Source organism: Ochlerotatus camptorhynchus, unplaced genomic scaffold (genome assembly GCF_037179485.1).
Source record: "Ochlerotatus camptorhynchus isolate MF236.1 unplaced genomic scaffold, CSIRO-AGI_Acam_v1.1 ptg000333l, whole genome shotgun sequence".
Classification (NCBI taxonomy): Eukaryota; Metazoa; Arthropoda; class Insecta; order Diptera; family Culicidae; genus Ochlerotatus; species Ochlerotatus camptorhynchus.
In genome coordinates this window covers 218,671-243,821 of record NW_027040821.1, presented here as the reverse complement: position 1 = coordinate 243,821, position 25,151 = coordinate 218,671, and the positions used below count along the sequence as shown (strand labels likewise).

Genomic DNA, 25,151 nt, shown 5'->3' with positions numbered 1-25,151 from the left:
CGCTTGACAACGACTACGGTATGGCTGTCGACGACGAAACGCATTAACCTTGCTCCTAACACTGCTGCCTGTAGTTCAAGTCTTGGTACTGATAACGGTTTCAGTGGTGCAACCTTTGCCTTAGCCGCCGCAAGAGCGCAGACCGGTATTCCGTCAGTGTTGATGATGCGAAAGTAGGCCACCGCCGAGTAGGCAAGTTCACTCGCGTCCACGAATATATGGAGCTGTAGACCGCTATAGCTCTCGATGGTTGCTTGCTTGAAGTAGCACCGAGGAATTTGAACTTGATCCACCATTTTCAGGGCTCCCACCCACTTGCTCCAGCGTTCCCATATGTTGTCACTCACAGTCTCATCCCAAAGGATACCAGTACGCCAAACGTCTTGAAGAAGGATTCTGTCGTGCACCAGAACGACACTGAGTATACCTAGTGGGTCGAAGAAACTCATGAAGCACCGCAACATCTGCCGTTTAGTAGGCCGCACATGGTTGTTTAACAATAGCTGAACATCTTCTTTCAGCTGTGTTGAGAAGCAGAGGACATCTTCATCTGTTCTCCATAGCATACCTAGCACCCGCTCACAGTAGGACCATAGAGGTAACTCTAAGACCACTGGGTCCCGAAGAAAATCATTATTATTTTTGGCTCACTCAGTACCAGAACAACGGTCCCAAGCAGTCCCAAGCTATTTCACTCACCCCTGCATGTTCTGAATGAATCCACACACCCCTGATGTTATCTGTCAAAATTTCATAGCGAATCAAAACAAACATAGTGTAGTAATAGAATTTCAACTAGAATAGGGTACGTTAATCGTTTGCTTGGGACCAATAGGCTACTAAAGTGGTGAGCCAATTTAAAATCGTTAGTTTCGTATTGATTGTTGGTAGGACGCCTTGTCCAGAATGAGACTTTTAGGTTCATTCTTATTGTTCTCTCCTAGACCATCTAGAAGTTGTTGCTCATTCGACTGCCAGTTTCTCAAGTGAAATCCTCCTTTGCTGTGGATCATCCTCACCTCTTGTGACACCCGCAATGCTTCATCGACGCCTTCAAAGCTATCCAGATAATCGTCCACATAATGATTATGTATGATTGCTTGAGCTGCTTGTGGATAGCGACGGCCGAATTCCTCTGCGTTCATGTTTTTCACGAACTGTGCCGATGCCGGTGAGCAGGACGATCCAAATATAGCTACGTTCATGAAAAACACGGTAGGCTGTTTCGACCGATCAAAACGAAACAAGAATCGTAGGGAATGTCGGTCAGCTTTTCGCATCAAAACCTGATGGAACATCTCCTTGACATCTGCAGATACTCCCACTGGAAACTGCCGAAATCGCGATAATACCGCCGGTAATATTGTCAACTGATCCGGTCCTTTCAAGAGCAACGAGTTGAGCGAAATTCCATCGATGGTAGCAGCCGCATCCCATATAAGCCGAACTTTGCCTGGTTTTTTGGGATTAACCACCACTCCAAGCGGTAAATACCATACCCGTTTGGGGTCAGCACTGTTGAGCTCTTCGCGAGTGGCCGGTGTCGCATAGCCTTTCTCTTGATACTCAACCAGCTGCCGGTGAATGTTCTCCTTTAGACTTGCATCGCAATCCATCCTTCTCTCGAGGCACTCGAGCCTTTTCAATGCCATATGATAGCTATCAGGAAGTTCGATATCATCAAACCTCCATAAAAGGCCGGTTTCAAATCTGTCTCCGATTCGCTTTGTAGTTTGCTGTAGAATTGACCGAGCTCTTTTGTCCTCGGCCGATTCCAACACTATATCCGGTTTTGTTCCAACGTCTTCTACCGCAAAGTATTCCTTTACGATGTTATGCAGATTGTTGTCATTTACGCAGCTGCAGGCGTGAAGATTAAGTGAACGCGACAACGAACTGTAGTCTTTCCCTCCATAGATACACCAACCTAAGCGGGTCTTAACTGCAATCGGTTCGTCTCTTCTGCCTTCTTTCATCTTTAGCGGAACCGTCAAGTTGAGGTTGTCGATGCCCACTAATAATCGTGGAATAGCATTTTTGTAGCTAGATATCGGCAACCCTTGAAGGTGCGGGAATTTCTGCACGAGTTCTCCATAACACAAACTCTGACTTGTGAGGCCCAGACTCGACACAGTATGTCCTTCCAGCTTCGTCTGCTTTCTTTCACCAACACCGGATATTGATAGCTGCACTGCCTTTGATTCATATTCCGTTCAGGACATATTACCTGTCCAGGTCAAGCAAAGGGGCATTGGTGAACCCATGACGCCCAGTTCCTCGATAAGATCCTTCTCGATCAAAGTAAGTGATGAACCATCATCGAGAAATGCGTACGTCTTAACAGCGGTTCTTGGCCCGTACAACGTAACAGGTACGATGCGGAACAAAGCAGATTGCGTAGCCGGAAAATGTGTGTTGTTGCTTGCAGTACCTGTGGGTGTACAATCCAAAGTACCGTCATTCGAAGGTTGGTTACTTCGGTTTGAGTGGAGCAGAGGATGATGGCGAAATTCGCATCCTCCTACACCACAGAATCGTGTGTATCGACAGCTTCTTCTCCCGTGAGCGTTCAAGCAATTACGACACAAACCGTTAGATTGCACGCACTTCCAGCGACCGTCAACTGAAAATGATTGGAATAGCGCACATTCTGTAACAAGGTGATCTTCTGCCTTACAAACACAGCATACCCTTTTATCTTGTTGCACTATCACTTCACTATAACCATCATGTGTATGGATGAATCCTTTCTGCTTCCCTTTGGTTTTCTCTGACGAAAGATTTCTGCTTCCACCACTGTATGCTGTCACTTTACTAGCCGATACCACTATAGATGACATAAAAACTCCGAAAGTCTGCAAATTCACCTCCGGACATTTTTGTAGAAAGGTCGCCCACTCCATCTTCGTGTGAGCGGGAAGTTTCTGCACAAGCTCCATCAATAGCGCCGGATTTGATAGGTGGGCTTGTTGACCAGCTGCTTCTAAATGGTCACATAGACTTTGAACCGCCATCCCAAAGTCGATGAGCGTTTCAAGTTTCTCCGCTTTCGGTGCTGGAACCGATCGTACCTTTTCCAAGAGAGCGTTTATCAACAGCTCCGGCCGTCCGTACAGTAACTGCAACGTACTTAAAACTTGAGGCACCGTATCCGGAAGAAGTAATCGACTACTGACCGATTCATAAGCATCACCTTTTAAACACCGTTGTAAACGCGCGAGGTTTTCTGCACTGGTATAGCCACATGCAACAGTTGTATTGACAAAACTACTTATAAACATGGGCCAGTCTGCTGGGTCACCACTGAATGACGGTAATTCACGGGGCATTACTTGCCGTGCGGCTAATTGCGAGGGGGTTGGAACAAGAGTGGGCATTCCCGAGGCACCCAAGACATTGCCTGATTGAGGATTATTCAAATCATTGCAGCTGGTGTTCAGAGCTGCACCAACATTTGGCATAAAACTTTTGATACTGTTCCAGTCAAAGTTGAAATTAGGAACAGAGCCAGTCGGAAGTCCTTGTGGCAATATGACAGTTCCAACGGAAGGTATTGAACCAGTCATAGCTGGTGGTAGATGTGTGTTACCAAACTTATTGGTCAAATCTTGGATCCATTGATTGTAGTTTGAACAAGTGGGCTGATTGTTGAGTGGCTTACCTGTTGGCTTGTCGGGGGGGCTAGGAAGTTGTTGTTAACCTTTTTGCGAAGTACTACCTTCACAATTGGTTTCGATCCTAGTTGATGTAATGTTTTTCGATGGTACTTTGGGAATAGTACCAGTATACCGTGGATGTGCACCAGTTCCAGCAGCATGTTGTGGAATCGGTGCCGAATTCGTTGCTTGAAGTGCCGCTTGTACTGCAGCTTGCACCGCTGCCTTGATTGCTGACTGCATCGAAGTTGAAAGCACTTGTTGCTTTGGCTGATGGGGTAGGAGTGCATTCTGTCCGCCTTCCTGTTGATGTGTGTTGATAGTTACAGCTGCTCCCCGGTCTCCATGATAACCATCGGCGCTAATTGCACTTCTTCCTGCGTGACCATCAACCCACTCTGCGGTTCGCTTACTTCCCTGCTGTTGAAGAAAGTCATATTTCTGTTGCAGCAGCTTTTTCTCCATATCGAACGCCTGTCGTTCCAATTCCAGTTTCTGTTGAACCAAGTTTCGTTGTTCTTCCATTTCCTTTAATCGGAGCCGCATCGTTGCCACCCTGCTGCTGGAGGAAGACGCACGGGATGACACACTAGCAGGCGAGCAAGCTTCACATGTAAATGATCGATTGGCAACCGATGCTGTCACTCCGGCACACAAATAATGCCACCACGCATCGCAACGATCACACTGCACGTAATTATCATAGGAGTCGGGTCGGTTGCAGTGGGCACAACTCCCCTTCTCTGCGACCTCTTCCGGTGTCTTTGGCGTATCCGCTTGCCCAGTGGCCATGACGAAAAATTCTTAAAGATTTGTTCCGGAGAACAAGAGGGCTCTTTGCCGATTTCTTTAGCAGATCGCAACTCGATGATTGGTGCGAAAACAGCTTTAAGCTGGAAATTTATTTTTAAGTTAGTTCATTGTGTTTACTTAGAATAGGGCGTTACTTACAATTTTTCGGTTTTGAGCGTGTTTTACGTGTTCTATTGTTCGTTGAACAATATCGTATTGTATTGTGTACCTCGTGTTTGTCTCACAATCTATGTTTTATAGTTTGTAGGTTAGAAATAGTATAAGAATTCAATTTTAGCTACAACTTACTATCTGTGATAACTTCACTGTGATATTTAGGTTTTAATTCAATTTGTACTGTGTAGAAATCTTTTAACTGTGAATATAGATAATTTTACATATTTTTTACACAAATTAATTAATTTTACACAAATTTCAAAGTTTCAATAGAATAATAAATTTCACACCTTTCCAATCTCAGCTCACTACGTTATGACGTTTACGTTGGCATGAAACAATATTCCGTTCTCCCGGTAAGGATGGCTGCAGTGGATGCTGCTGACAGCTGTCGTTGACCCTGTCGAAGAGTGCGATCACAATCCGCCAACAGTGCCCCCAGTTTGGAACACAAGCAATTAAATTATTGAAGCCACTTACCATTTTGTAGAAGATCACTTTTCGTATAATTCGATTAACTTTTTGGTCACCAAAACGTACAGAAAGCATCAAATTTTCACTTTCAAATGTGAAAATTTTGATGCGAGTCGCGTTTGACAGCTGTTTACATTTTTTATCACCGCTATGACAACAGCGCCACGGGTAGCCGGTGGCTGGTTGGATTTTACTATTGGCTTACTGTTTGACTAGCCTATTGTCGTTGACGGCTTTTTTTTTTGTTTGCTCTTCCAGCAAATATAGACAGTTTCTTATGGGAATTTTCGGTGGAGTGAAAGGATAGTACAAAGTCCACTATGTTTCACGCACAGTATGACCATAGAGGTAACTCTAAGACCACTGGGTCCCGAAGAAAATCATTATTATTTTTGGCTCACTCAGTACCAGAACAACGGTCCCAAGCAGTCCCAAGCTATTTCACTCACCCCTGCATGTTCTGCATGAATCCACACACCCCTGATGTTATCTGTCAAACTTTCATAGCGAATCAAAACAAACATTGCGTAGTACTAGAATTTCGACTAGAATAGGGTACGTTAATCGTTTGCTTGGTACCAATAGGCTAGTCAAGTAGTGAGTCAATTTAAATCGTTAGTTTCGTATTGATTGTTGGTACAGGAGCTGAGCCAAAAAATTAGGCACGTTTCTTAGGGACCTACTAGTCTTAGAGTTACCTCTATGCTTGTACTATCTTCGGTCCCAAGCTAATTGATGCACCCCTCGAAACACAGGAAAATGCACGAACCCCTCATTTTATCTGTCAAACTTTCATAGCTAATAAAAAAACATAGTGTAGTACTAGACTTTCGCCTAGAATGGGGTACGTTTATCGATTTGCTTGAGACCAATAGGCTAGTCAAGTAGTGAGCGAGGTATACACGGATAGATATTTCCTTATACCTTTTGGCAAATTTCTATTGCTGATTATTCATAAAATGTATATGTCAACTAATAAGCAGACGCCTTGCAAAAAGTTAATGAAGATCATGTGTCAAATGAAATGTATAATCGGTCACACATACCTTTTTTGCATTCTTATAGGACCTATGTGATTTGTCTTATGGAATGTATAAGGCTGATGTTTTGGCAAAAATGTATAAGTGAGCCAATTTAAATTCGTTAGTTTCCACCGGTTGTTAATATCACATCCAAACAGCTGCACAGAGCGAGGGGGCGACACATCTAAATCTCAATTCTAGATGCTCAAAAAATCTCACACTAGCGAATAAATCTTCGAAAAATCTTCTTACATTTCTCGCATCTACTTGCATCGCGCATCATCTTTTTGCAGGAAATCTTCAAAATCGTGAGCCACAGCAAACCACAATATTTCCTGCATCGTAGATAGAGTCGTCCCCCTCGGCACAGAGGTCATTCCGCTGGGTGCGTAATATTACGTTGTACGGTGTACATCGATTTTGCGAACAAAGTTACGTCTATTGATGTAATATTGTATCTGCTTTTTGCTATTAAATCATTATTTCATACATCAGGTTGAATTACGTTGATCGATATTAATTTTTATTTTGCTGTGTACATCGTGTACCTGGTTTTAGCAGTTTGGATGTAATATTAAAATACTTTTTTTTGCTATGTACTTAAAAAAAAATCAACTATGTACAAAACTGTGCCAAAAGATCGTCCAAAATTTAAAACTTTGTCAACTACCCTCCTGCTCCAACGTAGACTTTTTGCTACCCCTTCCCTCCTCCTTCCTAGCGACATGTCGACGTGCCACACGACTTCTACATCATGTTTTGAACGGTTCTGTGACACTACCCCGAATGTCACTACCCCGAATGTCACTACCCCGAACGCCGTTACCCCGAACGGTACACTACCCCGAACGCCGTTACCCCGAATAGTACACAACCCCGAATGCCCATTACCCCGAATGACCATTACCCCGAATGACCATTACCCCGAATCCATTTCCAAAAGCTGTAAGCTGTATTTTTGTTTATTATAAAGGGTGTCCACGATGAAATTGCCACACTATGAAATTGCTCTAACTTTTTAACCGTTGGGTAGAATTTAATGAAAATTTGGGTGGATTTAGTTCATAGTGCATTATTTACATCTTGCAAGTTTTAAAGTCCTGTGATCAAAACTCGTGGAAATGGAGTCAAAGAACAGCTCGTGCGTGATAAAATCTTGCGCATTCATCACGAGAACAAGGATCTCTCGCATCGTTCCATCGCTAAAACGTTGGGAATCGCGAATTCCACGGTGTCGCGAGTGATTAAGCGGTTCGAGGAACGGTTGACCACCGATCGGAAGCCCAGAAGTGAAGGAAAAAGTATTCCGTACAACACCAAAAATCACAACCGCGTAGTTGGGGCCTTCAACCGAAATCCGAACGCCTCCGTTAGGGATGTGGTTAAGAAGCTGCACCTAAGCCGAAGTTTTGTCCAGAAGGCCAAAACTAAGGCTGGGCTTCGAACGTTCAAGGTACAAAAGGCCCCTAATCGCGACGAGAAGCAGAACAAGTCCGCCAAAACCCGTGTACCTCAACATGCTGACGAAAGTTGAATGCTGCATCATGGACGACGAAACATATGTGAAGGCCGACTTCAAACAGATCCCCGGCAACCTGTTTTTCACGGCCAAGGATAAGTTCAGCGTTCCGGAGCATGTCCGCACTCAGAAGATGTCCAAATTTGCGAAGAAATTCCTGGTTTGGCAAGCCATCTGCACGTGCGGGAAGCGGAGTGCACCTTTCGTGACCCAGGACACGATGAACGGACAAGTGTACATAAAAGAGTGCCTCCAGAAGCGGCTGCTTCCTCTCCTGAAGGCCCACAACGTCCCAACAATCTTCTGGCCGGATTTGGCCTCATGCCACTACTCCAAGGACGTGCTGAAGTGGTATGCGGACAATAAGGTCAATTTCGTGCCGAAAATGTTCAACCCTCCCAACACTCCGGAGCTCCGCCCCATCGAGAAGTACTGGGCGATTATGAAGCAGCACCTTCTTAATCGACCTAAGGTAGTGAAGACAGTCGAGGAACTGAAGAAAGTATGGGTTTACATGCAAAAAACGGTTGATTCACAGGTTGTGAAGAATCTTATGGCCGGGGTTAAGGCCAAGGTGCGGGCATTTGCGTATGGACTGTAAATAAAATACGAGTAAAATGGTAAAATGAAGTTTAATAGTTATTTCTCAATCCCTGAAAATTTGATGGCAATCGGATGAAAACTCGAATTTTGCGAATCAATTTTGTGTGTGGCAATTTCATCGTGGACACCCTTTAGTCACTCCTGGAATCTTCCTTCGCATATATAAAAAGAAGAGAAAAACTTCTTAATGGGTCAAGGGGTTTTAGGAGACCTTAATGGATCAAAGGGTTTTCCCTTGTTTGAAAATATAAGAAAAGGAAATAATTAATTCTTTGGATATACGATAAAGAAGGGAATATTTCCTTCTTTGCATATGTATAAAAGAGAACATCATTAATTCCTTAAATATATGATAAAGAAGGGAATATTCCCTTCTTTGGAAATATAACAAAAGGAAATAATAAATTCTTTGGATATACGATAAAGAAGGAAATATTCCCTTCTTTGAATATATAACAATATAAAATGACAAAAAAAAGTGATAAATTACTAATTTCATCATCTTTTCTGGGGAATGGTACATTCTGGGGAATGGTTTTCTGGGGAATGTTATAGAATCGGTGTAACTGGTATTATTAGCAGTAAAAACAAGCAGATTTTTTTCCAAAGGCATTATAATCCTTCACACAGCGATCTGGGTGTATGAGATTCACATGTTCTGCATTGAAGTTTCCCTCTTTAGTGACACTTCAACAAATGGATTGAAAATATAATAATATTCCTTCATAATCGAATATTCTAAGATGAGAATATTCCCATTTTCCTTCTGAAAGAACTGCTCATATTCAAAAGAAGGAGAAATATCCAATAAAGATTTCTTTTCCCTTAATTTCTTCATGAGCTGTTCTTTCGTATTAAATTGAACCATAGTTCATGAAAAGAAGAAAAAATATCCATTTATTTTCTAAAATTACTTATTATTATTTTTAATCATGTTCTGGTCCAATTAAGTTTGAAAGAATAGCTCATGATCAAAAGAAGGAAAAAATTCCAATTACTGTTTATTAAATTACTTTTTCTCCTTCTACAATTACATTCCAGTGTTTAAAAGTATGAAAACCTCAAAACTCCAAAGAACTGCTCATGTCTAAAAAAAAAGGAAGAATTTCTCAACGGTGTTCCAAGAAACAAATCAAATAATGATGAATAATAAATGAACTGAAAACAAGCATACTGGTTTTGGATTATTATTCTATATATAAAAATGAAAATGCTTTAAACGGCTCAATACATTAATATAGGGAAAAGAGGGGCATAGTGAGCATCCTGTGCTTTGGGAATGGGTTTCTAGCTACTCGAAGCAAATTAATTGGTAGTTGGGTTAATCTCATATTAAATCTTCCATTTGCATGGTTTGAAATTTAAGGTGGGTTGCAATCTGCTAACTATGCTCAATATATAGTAAGAAAATTGCCAAGGTTGAAAAATTCTTAACTTTTTTTTTTCGTGGATATGGCATTCGGGGAAATGTAGAACAATCCTTATCCTTTTAATCGCATGCTGTTCTTCCGTTTGTCTTAATTTCGGGGTTATGGTCATTCGGGGTAGTAGGGTATTCGGGGTAATGGCCATTCGGGGTAGTAGGACATTCGGGGTAACGGCGTTCGGGGTAGTGACATTCGGGGTAGTGTCACAAAATCGTTTTGAACATATTGTATGATGCCACACCAGTGAGCGCCTGATCTTTCAGATGATGTATAAAAACCATAATTATATTCAAAAATTAAAGAACCGAATTTGTTGATTTAATATCAAAAAGTGAAATTATTATTTTGCAATAAATCTGAATATGAAAATCGAGATGATAGTCTATGGGATCGAAAAAATATCGCTGGGCTCAGAAAACAAAGCTCTTTCAGATGATGTATAATACCCCAGAACCCAATTGAAATTCGGCGAAATGACACAGCCCCGTTCAGACTACAGAGCTTTAACATGTTATAATAAATTATCACAAAAAAATGTCATCAAGATAGCTTTATAACGTCTTGTGGCGGTAGTGGCATCATATAACATGTCAAAACATCATGTTGAAGTCGTGTGGCGTGTGGCGAACGTCGACATCGTGTTTTCACATGCTAGTCGATGCCACACCCAACAAACAAGTTTAGCTGCAGATTAGCTAATACAGCCAAAATTTGCCTTATGCAGCTAATTTTTGCCTGTATAAGCTAAGCTGCAGCTAAAATTGTTTGTTGGGACACCTCCGCAACTATAGTCGCTATATTCATAATCTGGTGGATAGAATTTCGAGCAATCAAAAAGCGGAACCAATTCAATATATTTTAGACCAACAATTGAAAAGGTACTATCCACTTTAATAAACAAAACGTTGATTATGCTTCCTCGCCAATCGATTACAAATTACCGGCATCATCGGATAGGGGAAACTTTCCTCAACCCAAAGATGGTGTTAGTTTGCGTAGGCGAGTCTTGAGTCGCGAGAAAAGAGTTTCCGAATTTTTGTTCGCTATAGCTGATGTGCTCTTTTTCTGTTATTGGTTGTGATTTGCTCGATTGGTTCCGTTATTTGACAGCTCAATTGATTCCCGAGATTCTATCCGCCAGACTATGAATATAGCGACTATACTCCGCAACAGGGTGTGGCGGTAGTGTAACTTCATACAACATGTCAAAACATCATGTCAATGTCGTGTGGCGAACGTCAACATAATGTAAAGTTAGTACAGATGTCACAACTCCGCCAAAACAGTGGCCGCCTTTTTTAAGAGATAAACTTAGGATTGGGCGATCTTCAGAAAAAGATCGATCTTGACGGATCGATCTTATATTTGGCACTGCCACTGACTGGCAAGTACCCATTAATGGGTGAAAAAGTACCCATTTCGAAGTAAACTAGGTAAACTCATAAAATGGGTAAAACGTCTTTACCCAATAATGGGTAAAGAGCTTGTACGTCAAATCATCGGGTACTTTTTACCCATTTTCAGAAATGAAAAGATTTAGAAAATGGGTAAAAAGTATACATTTTCGATAATTGAGCTATTTAGAAATTAATTTTAATTTGATTTTTCGCATATTTCATTGAAATGGCGGAAACATTAGCATTAATAACTTGTTTTTTATTTATTTCGATAATAATAACTTGGCATCCACTGTCCCTGCTGTGCAATGTGTTGCTTTTGTCGGACGTTTCTTCATGTCATCCCTTCCTGGAACACTTTGTTCACGGCCACTTCCTTGTGGATCTGAAATTAACAATAAAAATCATTAAATTTTATCTGAATTTCATAATGTACACCACCTAGATATATTTCAAATAAATACTTACATTTCAATACTCATTTTACTAGGCATAGATGGCATAGAAAATCAATTTTTAAGCCCTCGTAATATGCTTTGTGTTAGACAATATTCACTATTGATTAAGATAATTTTCACCCAATAATGGATAAAATAATACTCATTTTTCTTCCCCGAAGAGGTCAAAAAGATGGGTACAAAAGAACCCATTTTCAAAAATATTCAATTACCCATTATTTGACAGCTTCATATACTTACTTATAATGGGTACTTTTATACCCATTAATGGGTACTTGCATGTTACAGTGGGAATCGATTCACTGATCAAATCGGTACCAAAGAATCGATCTTTGGTAGATCGATCTTTTGCTTTTTTTTTAATACGCTTGTTTACGTTGGTACCCCAAGAAATTCTTTCCTTTATAATGTTCAATTAAATGTTGTCGTTTTCAATGATATAACAAAAATATAATATTTTATTTTTATGTTCTTGGCTTAAACAGAAGGTTTGATAGTATATCAAAAGAAGTATTTGAGAAATACTGTAGATGGGGCAACAAAACACATTAAAACCTTAAGCAAAAATCTTTGTTATTGCAAAGAGTATTGAACTAGTCAAAATGAAATGTAATACGAAAAATTAAAAATGTATGGAATCGAACGAAAGTGCGTAATCAAATAAACAATCAACAACTGGTACTTGCCCAAAACTCAGCTGATAAAGATCCCATGAAAGCCAATCTTGCCATTCGTTTGGCGTTTAGGCGGTAACGGTTTTTAGTTGTAGCACCAGTTCGGGAAAAGAGCCTTTCGGATGGCACTGATGTCACCATTCGGCTGAGGTATTCTCGAGCAATCGGATACACTGTAGGGTACTCGCTCTTGATCGACTCCCAAACAACCAAAGGATTTAAGTCAAGTGTAGAAACTTTTTGATGGAGGAAGTTGCGAAGTTCTCCGGGGATCCCTCCAGGGGTATCGGGTTCATGGTTTGCAGATGATTCTTGTACCTATCAGTAAAATAAATAATCATGTATTAATTAATGAAAGAAATCTGAGAATGATTATATTCTATACCATTTGATGATGATAGTTCCATAAACTATTAGACCCATTTTCAAGTACTGAGGGCGTTGAAGTTGACAGTGAGGTAGTACCTGCTTTTTTGTTTTCAGTTTTTATGATATCAGATACGTATTTTAACGCCTTTGCGTGAGCTAATGGATTAAGGTACAGCGTCTTGAAGCGAGGATCCAGTAAAGTGACAATGGCAAATGTATCAACAAATTCAATGTCTTTGAATTTTCGTTCATATTGCGCCAGGAACATCGATTTTAACTGTTTGGCTGGTTCTGTCATAGGGCTCATGGAATCGATTCTCTGAAATCATAAATATTAAAAAATATTGCTTAAAAATTATTCCTAACTTTTCACCTTACCTTTCTCATGTTTTTTAACATAGGGATTACCTTCCCTGAGAGAGAAGACGTTTCACCTTCCAGTTCAGTGATTGTATGAGCCACGGGTTGAAGTAGATCTCGCCCCTCAGTAGCTGCCGCTAGCTCTGATCCTGTCAGTATATGAACGGAGGTAAATCGAAGAAGAATCAGGCTGACTTTGTCGGAAAGCTTAATGAAGCGTTCCAGCATCGCGTAGTTACTACCCCACCTAGTAGGTTCATCTTTAATTAGCTTTAATATTTCTGCTTCCGAGCTCAGCTCTTTTAGTTGTAAAGCCCGAAGATCATCCGCCGCATTAACGGAATTCTTGAAAAATGTTACAATGGATCGAATTTTCGTCAGAAGGCTTTCAAAGAGTGGCGATTGTTCTATGGCAACAGATGTGATGCGGCTCAAGCTGTGGTCCACACATATAACATGTCGTACATCTCCAAAGCCGTCTTTCCCGGCTGCCACAATGTTGGCTCCTCCATCCGTAACTATAACCAAAACCTTAAAATTATAGTCAATATTTAGTTGTCAACAATAATATGTTAAGATTTAAATTCTATACCTTATGCAGGTCAATACTCCATTCGAAACAAACGTCTCGTAGCATTCTTGCAAGATAATCCTTTGTGTGCGCATGATCGAGAGGGCGGGCCGTGAGGGCAACTGACTTCAGTTCAGTTCCCTCAAGATAGTGCGCAGTAACACCTAGATAGCTTTGATTATTACCGGTGTCCGTCCACACATCTGCCGTCAAACAACACTGTTCAGATTCTGAGAGCGCACTTCTGACAACTCCACTCAGTATATCGAACTTGGCATCAATCATCTATGTGAGTTTTTTCCTACTCGGAAGCTTGTATAGAGGAAGCGCTGTTTTACAAAAGTGAATGAATCCATCTCGTTCAACTGTTCGTAGAGGAAGGTTGTCTCTGGCAATCATGTATAACAGCGCTTCATTTATTTGAATGGCCATTCCTCCATGCTCTAAAAAATAAGGTACATATTAAGAATAGTCTCAGTCTCAGTTTCACTGACGAATAATATAATTGGGAGATTATAGAATCATATTTACCTTTAAAATTCATCATCCGAGTGAATGAATCCTTGATAGTTTGATTCGGATTGACACGTCTGCTTTCATAGCTAGTACCAGCAGCAGGTTCATTGAAAGGGTTTTGCGTTTGATTCATAACAGTTTTCGTCGAAAACTTCGGGGTCGATCCTTCTGAATCTGATGCCAAATCGTCGGTTATTTTTTTCCCAGTCAGAAGCTGCTGAGGATGGTGCCTGTTGAGGTGGTTCCAAAGGTTTCTGGTGTTCCCACTTGTCTTCACAATTGATCCACATTTTTTGCAGACACCCGATTTTGAATTTTTGACAAAAAACGACCAAATGTCACTTCGTGGAGCCATCGTTTGGTCTTATTGACGACGGAGGACAATGTATTAAAAAAAAAAAACAAATTTTACACTTTTTCACACGACCTGCCTGAAATTTGTTTTTGAGTAAAATGCGCGCAAAGCAACGAGTAAACGAATACAAAGAGGAAATGAACCTGCTCACTGTCAATGTGTTTGTCGATTCAGTTCGGTTGTCAAAAAAGTACACGGAGAAACAAAATGATACATTAATGATTCAACTTAGATCATTAATGCAGGCGTAATATTTGATAACGGCACAAAAGCTTTTGTAAACAAAAGTTGTAAGGCCCTTTACACGTGAACCGAATTACGCCCACGCAAACCAATACAACTATCGGAAAGGGGAAAATTTCCCCCACCCGATGATGTTTTTGGTTACGTGGGCGTACTTCGGTTCGCGTGTAAAGGGCCTTACAACGTTTGTTTACAAAAGCGTTTGTGCCATTATCAAATGTTACGCCTGAATGTATCATTCTGTTTCTCCCAAGGGGGGGAGGTGGCTGTCAAATACGAACAATCGTCGCCTACCTCGCATAACTGGTTCCAAACGTAAACAAGCCATAAGAAACCTACAGCGTTTGTTTACGTTTGGAACCAGTTTCATACAAGTATGATCAGTAGGCTGATTTGGCAGTACGTCCCCCCCAGCATAGAGCCCCTTCACCACTCATACTGTATAGTCATCTTCCTCTTCGTATTCTTCTTCAGGTTCGCTCACCACCCGCAATGAACGCTCGGTGGATTATCGATTTGATATGGTTGGATGCATCCAACCATGCCTATGATCATGAGCATTATTTGTATAATAATTATGAGCACTATACAACAACTATACAACAACTATACAAAAACTATACAAGTGTAACCATGGATGTGCTCATAATTTATTATACAAATAATGGTCATGTTCATAGTTTGTCATACAAGTGTATCCGTGGCATTAGTAATATCAAATAGTGTTAAATGCAAACGAAAAAGAGATACAACCAGGATCAACTTTTTTTAAATTTATAGTTGCCTCTGAATACCCAACTAGCCATATCGTATCTCAGTGACATCGTCTCACTATGAACCAATATTTTAAGATTAGGTTAGGTTAGGTTTTCTTTAGGAGGCTTTTAGCCTGGGGCTGGTTCGCCTCCAGCTATATTTAAAGTTATTTTGTTAGTATATGGTTACTTGGATACTCGGGATACTCACACAAAAGCAAGACAAACAATTTAAAAGGCCTCAACTCCATTTTGTAAACAAACCTTGTAAGGTCATTTTCTCGCAAACAAAAACCTACATTCGCAAGCCAAAATCACAATTGGTTAGAGGAGAATTTCCCCTACCTGTTCATTTTGTAAGTTTGCGTTGGCATACTTCAGTTCACAACCAAATTGCCTTACAAGGTTTGTTAACAAAATGGAGTTGAGGCCCTTTCAATTGTTGGTCTTGAAATGTTTTGCAACTACCACAAGTTCAACAACGCCCAACTATGGACAGCTCTGTTTATCCCATTTATTCTTTGCATCAGCGAACACCAACATGATTATCTGCTAGGAAACACCAAATAATATATAGAGCTAATGCTCAAAAATGTAGTTTTAATGTATAGTACTTTATAAACATCATGCTAACCCATATTGGACCCTGACAATCTACGACGTTTGCACGGTAATATGGGCCATCGGAATGGTTTATCGGTTGTGAAGTGAAGTACTTCTCAAACTGAAGCGATAAATTTCTCAATATTTCAACTTTATCCTAATGTAAACTTATTATGCATATGCACAAAATCAAATGAAAAATTTCTGGGCAAACACGCCCGGACATCTTGGTATACATCTTCACTATCGCAACTACTGGTAATCATCGAAAGTATTTGCATTTTACTCAGGCACTTTTGATCAAACGCAATCACATGCTCATACTCGAAATTAACCGGAACCAATACCGCTACTACTGTCGGTTTCAGAGCACAATTCAGGAAAAAAAAATATACTCACAAATTGATTGATTATGAAACACTCGAGGAAACACTTCTTCTCACAAAGTACTTGTCGGTTATCTTTACCGCACTCCCGGAACAGAACTAACGGCACTTCGAGGCCGACGCGAAATTGAAACAACACAACTGCGGATGGAAAGTGAATGACAGCTACGATCAGAATCAGTTCGATCTTAATTCAAGCTGAACAATGCATTAGGTCCTAAGTAACATTGACAGATTCTCTTCGTCGACTTTTTCTTTGTATCCTCACGGTCAAGTTAAGATGTTAATTGGTATTTTTGCAACATGATTTGATAAAAGAGGTACTTGTCTAGCGTTCAAATCGTCTATCACAACATTGAATGGTTTTGCAGCTGAGATATTGATTACGAAATATAAAGTCGATGAAGAAAATCTATCAAAGTAGAGAAGACTTTTTTGAAAAGATGGATGGAAAGCGGAATGACAGCTGCGATCAAAATCGATTCGAGCATAATTCGACTCGAGTCATGCAGATCGATCATCATGGTAACGTCTAACGTTGGTCTAACGCTAACATTTTTCCTTCTGGGAAGAATCGATCCAAAAAATCGGAAATCGGGATGAAAAAGATCGATCTTCCAAAGATCGATCCAAGATCGCCCAATCCTAGATAAACTAGCATACATATTATGGCTAAAAATCTCTCTAAGAAAAAAAAAAAAAAAAGTAGCCGTCTGGCCTGACAATTTGGTTACAACCTACATTTTTATGTACATACCTTTGGTAAAAGATAGATACAAATTGAAACAGGTAAAAAAAAACAGTATTTGGCTCTTAATTTAAATATACAGCGTGGTTTACCCTATCAGAATAAAAGTATCGTGGCCAGAAATTATATTATACGACTCATAAATGGTTTAATATTCTCTATGGTGCAATCATAAATAGAACACTAAGCATAAGGTAGGGGAGAATGGTATACAACGCACCCCCTGGGCAGAACGCACCAGTTGACTTTCATTTGTGTTTTTCATGGCTTTTACGTAACTTTTTTGTTGTCTTAACAAGCAGCACATCTAGCATTGCATCTGAACTCAAAAGCCTGCATGAAAAATCCTAGAATTGGATTAAAAATTCCAAGAAAAACTCAAAATAAAATGAAAAAGTGCGTCTTACCCCGGGGGTGCGTTATGTACTGTTCTCCCCTACGTAGATACATATTCTAAAAAGGCTTCATGGCTACACGGTAAATTCATCTGTTGTTTCCAATCCAACATATGCGAATTTTATTTTTTTTATCAAGCACGACGCGAAACCTAGCTCAACGTGATATTTTTGGAAACATTCCACAATTTACAAATAGACAGTTGTTCTATCATAACAAAGATCACAAGCATATATGTTTTCAAAGGTTTTTCCAAGGGTTTCCAGGTGAATCCTTCAATCTTGTTGCCACTGAAAAAAGAAAATAAAAATATTGGAGCGATCCAATTTCAACGCGAATATAATATAAATATGCATTACCCTTAGTCCTGGTTGACCACCGCCCATCCGTGCGGCTTCTTCTTCCCTTCTTGCGGTTTCCTCTGCTTTCTGCTGCATCCGGCGCACTTTTTCAGGATCCTTGATGCCTCTTGTTTCGTTTTGCTCCCTACGCCGCTCGGCAGCTTCCAGCTGCTGTTGCCGTCTAATGCCCTGCGACGAATGATAAATTGTCACATGATTTTGTTCCTATATACATTACTACGCAACAATTTCACTTTAACATAAAGTATATAACATTTGTATCCTTTTCATTTCACACGTACCGGATCCGGCGTTATCAATTCTTCACTAGATCCTTTGAAGCAAGACGAACACAGTCCCATTTTTTGCGAAATATGCAACTATTTACAACAAACCAACAAGAAATTAAGCTAAACTCACAAGCACTTTTATGGCTACACTTTTCACAATGCTGAATCACACGTCGTATTTTGAAACTTTAATTTTTGACAGCTTATTGTTGCAAACGATATTTTTTTGTCAGGATAGATCGTACCTGAGTTCGACTCTGGTCACAATTGACAACCACCACCAGAACGACCATCTTTCTCCTTCGGTACGGAATAAAGTGCGTGTGTTGAAGGAAGATTTTAGGCACGAATAAGTTCGATTTTTACGATTAAATTGCTTCAAAATGCTTTCAAGAGCAGCACTTTTGGCCGGTAAGTTAGAATCTAGTATTTGTAAATAAGAAATGCAGCATATGATGGATTTACGAAAGCATTAGAAACTATGTTGATATCACTGGAGCCGAGGAAAAGGTTTATGTAATCATTTTGCAAATGTCAGGCTCATTTTGCACAAATTATTTCTAGCGGAAATAGCACTTGCTGGGAGTAATATTCGCGATACTAAACCTTTTAAACTGTCTCGAGTTTATAATGTAGAAACTGCAAATATCAAAATTTGAATAATATTCGAGACCAGGACTATAATAGTCACATAACCTCTACTAATAAAATCTATTTTCCAGCCGCTAAGAAACCCGCTGGGCTTGTTCTGGCCCGCGGATCTGCCTCTTCAACCGATAGCAACCGCCCTGTACGAGCGGAACATCCCGGAAAGGTTCGCCTCGGCTTCCTACCAGAGGAATGGTTCACATTTTTCTATAACAAGACCGGTGTAACTGGACCGTACGTATTCGGTGCTGGTATGCTGACCTACCTGTGCTCTAAGGAAATCTACGTCATGGAGCACGAATACTACAACGGTCTATCTTTGGCCATTATGGTTATCTACGCTGTCAAGAAGTTTGGACCAGCTGTAGCTGCATACTGCGACAAGGAAATCGATGTAAGTTCAATTATTATCTAAATTGTTCTGTAAATTTAATCGATTTTCTTTTACCCGTATTACAGAGAGTTGAAGGTGAATGGAAGGCTGATCGGGAAAACAATATCCAGCAGCTGGCTCAAGCCATCGAAGACGAAAAGAAGGAACAGTGGCGTGCTGAAGGACAAACTCTGCTAATGCAAGCCAAGAAGGAAAATGTTGCTCTCCAGCTGGAGGCTGCCTACCGTGAACGCGCGATGACCGTGTACCGTGAGGTCAAGAAGCGCCTGGACTACCAGGTAGAGCGCCAGAATGTTGATCGTCGCATCTCGCAAAAGCACATGGTTGATTGGATCGTCAAGAATGTCGTGAAATCGATCACACCCGAACAGGAGAAGGAGACCCTGAGCCGATGCATCGCCGATTTGGGTGCAATTGCTGCCCGTTCCAAGTAAATGGTTACTAATGAACACCATGCGCAACCTTCGGAAACGATCATGAAGTAAGTATTCGTTTTCCGACAAGCTTGGCAGGTAACATTTGGGAGTTAAAAATTAATAAATTGAACGATTTTGTCAAGTTAGTGCGAAAATCGAGCGTGTTGCATTCATGCAGATGACCTCCCCTTAAATGAGTAAATTGAAATCAAAATACGTCATTAGTGTAGTACTGAATCATTAATTTACAGGCAACCAATTCGCGATACATTCCACATAATGTTGATCGATGATATAGAACCATCTATGGACCTTACTGACTACCATAACTGTTATCATTACAGTTATCAAATTATAAATAAAAAGGTTCTAATGTAATTCCTTTTCCGAAAATGTATGGAGAAAACAAGAATTTGGAATGGTATTGATTCTTAACAACCCATTATTTGTAAGGTTCATTTCCAAAAAAAACAGTACATAAGATTAAAACTTTATCACACAAACGTTCATGTAAAGTTCCATAACCATTTCAGTTAAAGTTTAGCAGGGGTTATAAACCATTTTTGGTAAGATCAAGTAATGGTTCGCATTTATGCGAGTCGAAAATGAGCCCCAATTATGTTAGGCAGTCCAAATAGGCTCTTTTCATGCAACATTAATGTAGATTGCGCTAGCCGATTTTGAGAGGAAATGTCATCCAATTTAATTGTTTACATCATAATGACGATTTTCAAAACTCAAAATCTAGACTAAAATTTGAAAGCACTAGCCCCAATGGGTCTGGGTTCAATCCGAACCGAGGTCGATGGGATTTTTCTGAGGCATACAAATCTCTGGTCACGTTTTCCTTCGGAAGGGAAGTAAAGCCGTTGGCTAGGCCGTTGGTCCCGGCTCATGTGTGTTGGATGGGTGCGATATCCTACGCAGTTGTGGAAGCTGCCTTCCTGCACATTCGATTGCTGTCATTCTACCAGTTATATTTTTACCTTTAGTCTTTTTGTTATATTAATATATTATTAAGTATAATACTTCTTCGAAATCTGGCATCCGACTTAAGCTCACATCAGCTGATGTCCTAGTTATGAAATTTACTCTTGTGTTTAAAGTCGTCCTACATAGAAATCTTTTTTCCAATACAAAATAATGGAGGGCTGAAAGTAAACCATATTTGCATACTCCATTACTATAAAGGGGATGTTCATTAACTACGTAGACGGTTTTTAAAATTTGCATGTGCCGTGGATATTTGCCAACCCCCTCAAACTGTCAACGTAGTTTATGAACAGCCCCAAAGATCATGCATCGCATCTACGCTATAGGATTATTGATTACGTGAAAAGATGCTAGCTGATTAAACGCATAATATCCTGCAATTCCTGTCTCCGAGTGTCATCCTGTTCATAATTTATGTTTCGCAAACATTCTTCACACTCCACACTATCTTTTTGTAAATCTGTGCTATGCCTGCGACAGAAGCGACAGTAATAATTTGCGTTAAACCCGGTTAACATTTGTAACAGTGTGTGAACTCCAAGGCTATCTCCTTGAAATAAGCATAGTATGAAACGGACTTTAATCAGATGCGAATTCTAAGTGATGAACTAGCTTAAGGCTAAAAATCTCTAAAATAAAGATTTAAAAAAAAAAGATGTGAATTCAGGTTGAAAAATATTCTCTCATTTTCCAGTTTTTTGTAACGGTTCTAATAGCTTCTCTACTAGATTGTTCATGCCTGTATGTGGTAACTTTTCTGATAAATGTTGCAACCTGAATGTTACAAAGCATCGATCTAAACGCATCAGGAAGGGTCGGAAAACTGTAATAAATTCCACATATGGAATCTATATTGTTGTGGGAGCTTAATGGATCATTGACCGCAAATTTATCAGCATAAACCCAGATTGGTTAAAATACAGTTTTCGTCATCTTGAACATACCTAGCTTTGATTTGCTCCCACACGGTTCCATTTACAAAGTGGGTGATTTTGTCAGCTTTATCCAAATTAGAAGTACTCTGCAGAGTCTTCTCAAGAATTTCAACTGTTTCGAAAAATGATCGGATTTGAAATTCTATTGGATTTAATACCAAACAAGATGTTCTGCCATTCTCATTACTTGACACTTTTGCCTCATTTTGTTTAAAAACTAATGTCGTTGGACCTTCATATAGCTTTAAATCATTTAAGTGCGCAAAAAACTTGTAATCAGTGTCAATACAATTAAACGCGGTCTTCATTTGTGTTAGGTACTTGTTCGCACCTCTCCGGTGCGAATGAAAAACGATTTTAAAAAGTAGGTCTTTTGACGGATAAACTCAACTAAAATATATTCAAAATTAACAAACTATTTACATTAAACAAACTTACAATCGACAACTTACAATTTAGTTTTTCAATGCCAATCTACCTTCGGCGGGCTTAGCGAGGTCCTATCAATTAATTAAATAAAAGACACTGAACAACATGTCACCTTTACATAATATTTAACTTACAGTAATTGAACAGTAATACACTAAATGGAAACATATCTGCTTCCCGCGGTACAACAGTGGCGAACAATCTATGATTTCACAATATTTAAAAAGCTACAAATAAACTAATAAACTACAAATTACACAACTTACTAGGTACAATAATCGGCACAAAGCATAATTCGCAACAACAAAAATACATCTATCGCGATGGAGTCTATACTCTCCTCTTTCCAGGCCAGCTGCTGGGGTAAACAAACAAAGTAGTGCGAAAGCGATGGCCGTGTTCAGCTTATCCCAATCACTATCGCACCTCTGTGTGAATACATTCATCTATGCGCCTCACTGCTACAGCGACGGCAAGAAACGTCAAAAAACGGGCGCATCAAATGGGGCGCGTTCACGGTAGTTATGCTACCGCAACCCTTTCAGGCCTGCCTGCAACGGCAACATTCCCCCGCCCGTAATCCCTGTGGCTGGTTCCATCAAGAACAGTACGGGGATTACTCCTTCGAAGTGACCTCCAGAACGGCTAGCTTCGCTACCGGTCTGACCTTCTCGCCTCTGCTTGTCTGAACGGACGCTGAACGGACTCTTCCGTCACTCCCAACGAACACCTTCTTCACCACGCCTCGCTCCCAGACGTTTCGCTTCTCTCCATCTGCCACGAACACCAAATCTCCAACCGCTACTTGTCGCTGATCCACGAACCACTTAGACCTCTTGTTTAACATCGGCAGGTATTCCCTCTGCCAACGATCCAAGAATCCATCCGCCAAGAACTGTGCGCGATGGTAGCTACTACGCAAAGTGTTGGCCAGGTCAATGGGATTCCTCGACGGCAAACACTCGACCGATGAACAACCACGCAAAAAGTGGTTCGGCGTCAACGCTTCCTTGTCTTCCTTCACGTTGGTGGACACGTAGGTGAGTGGACGAGAGTTGATCAGGTTCTCTGCCTCGATCAGTGCCGTCTGCAGGATCTCGTCTGTCAGCTTCCGACCATCTGTGAACGTTTTTAGTGCCTCTTTCACCGAGCGCACCATTCTCTCCCACGCACCTCCCATGTGTGGGGCAGTCGGTGGGTTAAAAGTCCAACGAGTCCTCGCACCGGTAAAGGTATCCGCACATGCTAGATTTATTTCCTTCAGCAGATCTCGACTGGCACCGACAAAGTTCGTGCCGTTATCCGAAAGGATCTCGATCGGACTGCCACGCCGCTTTACAAACCTCCTGATCGCCATTTTGCACGACTCAGTCGTCAAGTTGTACGCCACATCCAAATGTACCGCTCGCACAGTTAGGCACGTGAAAAGTGCCACCCATCGCTTTTCCTTCCTTCGGCCAATAGACACTTCCAGTGGACCAAAATAGTCTATGCCGACGTACGAAAACGGATCGACCCTCGCCGCCAAACGCTGCGACACGGAATGTAGAATCGCTGCCGAACTTCGTTTACAACGGTTTCTCTGCTGCTGTGCCCATACTGCCGATGGTAGTGTTCTAATAACCTTCGAGTCACCACGTGGTCCTTCGGCAGAATGATCGGAAACCTCGCATCAAATGCCGCATATTCCGCCGCTTCTGTACGACCTTCCATCCGCACGACACCATCCTCATCCAGGAACGGCGCAAGACGATACTGCTTACTCGACCTCTCTAGTGACATTTCATGTACTGTCGAATCCTTGTTCTTCACCAGGGTCCTCACTTCGTCGGCAAACTCGTCTGCCTGAATTACCTTCCACAAAACTGTTTCTGCAGCCTGGTACTCCTCCTGTCGCAACGGCACATCCACGGCGGGGAACGTTGATCCTTGCTTGACACCTTTCCTAACGGCTTCGATTGGCAGCTTCTTGACGCGTCGCCGGCAGTTGGACGCGAATCGGAACACTGTTGCTAGGGTCCGCACCATTACTGTCCAACGCGAAATAAGCTGCAACTTCTCCGTAAACCCCTCGGGTAACACGATGGGGTTTACGGGAGCACGCTCGACCGGAGCTCTTCGCCAACTTCCACCTTTGGACGCTTTTGCTTCGGCCATTCTTCCACTCCGTGATACAGAAAATCCGGTCCATGGAACCATCGGCTTCCCGACTTGATCTCCGTTCCTTTGCCCACTTCGTCAAATCGTCCGCTGGATTGTCCTTTGTTCCTACCCAACGCCAATCTTCTGGATTCGTGATGCTGAGGATCTCGCCAATACGATAGGCAACGAACGGCTTATACCTTCGTTGGTCCGATTTCACCCATGATACTACCGTATCCGAGTCACACCACAGGAACCGCTTCGCTACCGGAAAGGAATGGGCATCGCAGATCGACTTTGTCAATCGCGCATCGAGAACAGCCGCTTCTAGCTCCAACCGTGGTGTAGACAGGTACTGTAATGGCGCCACCTTCGCTTTGGCCCCGATGAATGCGCAGTAGGCCATGCATCCATATGCCGCATCTCCAGCGTCAGTGAAAACGTGTAACTGCATCGTTTCATAGACCTTCGAGTCCAATCCACCGAGGTAACACCGTGGAACACGAATCTAATCGATTAGATGGAATAGCTGTGTCCACTGCTCCCACTGCTTGTAGTGAGCTTCCGTGAGCTTCTCGTCCCAACCTATGCCGCTACGCCATAAATCCTGCATTATGATCCGTCCGTGTATCAGCAGCGGAGCCAGGAACTGCTTCGGATCGAACATACTGGCAACACAATCCTCTTCGTTGGCCAAGCACCTTCCCGAATGTAGGGCTGAAGGTCTTGGCGAATCTCCGTTGAGAAAACGAAGTGATCACCTTCCGGGTCCTTTAGAGATGAACTAGCCTAAGGCTAAAAATCTCTTTAATAAAGAATTAAAAAAAAAAACCTTCCGGGTCCCACAGCACTCCCAGGACTCTCTCCGTAGCGCAATGGTTGTCTACTTCTAGTGGTTTCACCACAGACTTCTCCTCTCCGAGCTGACGTAACACTTCCTGTGAGTTGGAAACCCAGTTCCGAATCTCGAACCAACCGTTGGCGTGTACACGTCGCACATCCATCGCTAGTCTCACCACTTCCTCTACTGTATCGGCACTGTCGAAATAGTCGTCGACATAG

General features: G+C 41.4%; 2 protein-coding genes and 1 pseudogene across 3 annotated transcripts; 1 reads left to right on the top strand and 2 right to left on the bottom strand.

Moving 5' to 3' along the window:
• The window catches only part of LOC135708707 (uncharacterized), a 32,370-nt pseudogene extending 27,226 nt beyond the window's left edge, over positions 1–5,144 (bottom strand).
• Positions 5,145–17,558: 12,414 nt separating this feature from the next.
• Svip (small VCP interacting protein) lies at positions 17,559–18,308 on the bottom strand. The gene is made up of 3 exons (XM_065230836.1): positions 18,145–18,308; positions 17,861–18,031; positions 17,559–17,791 (listed from the first exon to the last, which is right to left on the bottom strand). Exons 1-3 carry the CDS (start codon positions 18,202–18,204, stop codon positions 17,777–17,779), a joined length of 246 nt encoding a protein of 81 aa, XP_065086908.1. The 5' UTR covers positions 18,205–18,308; the 3' UTR covers positions 17,559–17,776.
• An 89-nt stretch (positions 18,309–18,397) lies between these two features.
• ATPsynB (ATP synthase subunit b, mitochondrial) lies at positions 18,398–19,745 on the top strand. Of its 2 annotated transcripts, none has more exons than XM_065230833.1 (3): positions 18,398–18,543; positions 18,855–19,174; positions 19,240–19,745. In XM_065230833.1, the coding sequence occupies exons 1-3, from the start codon at positions 18,516–18,518 to the stop codon at positions 19,606–19,608; spliced, it is 717 nt and encodes a 238-aa protein (XP_065086905.1). In that variant the 5' UTR covers positions 18,398–18,515; the 3' UTR covers positions 19,609–19,745. The 2 variants fall into 2 exon arrangements, with proteins under 2 accessions (XP_065086905.1, XP_065086904.1); XM_065230832.1 differs by having other exon boundaries at positions 18,400–18,543; positions 18,855–19,178; positions 19,244–19,745.
• Positions 19,746–25,151: the final 5,406 nt, after the last annotated feature.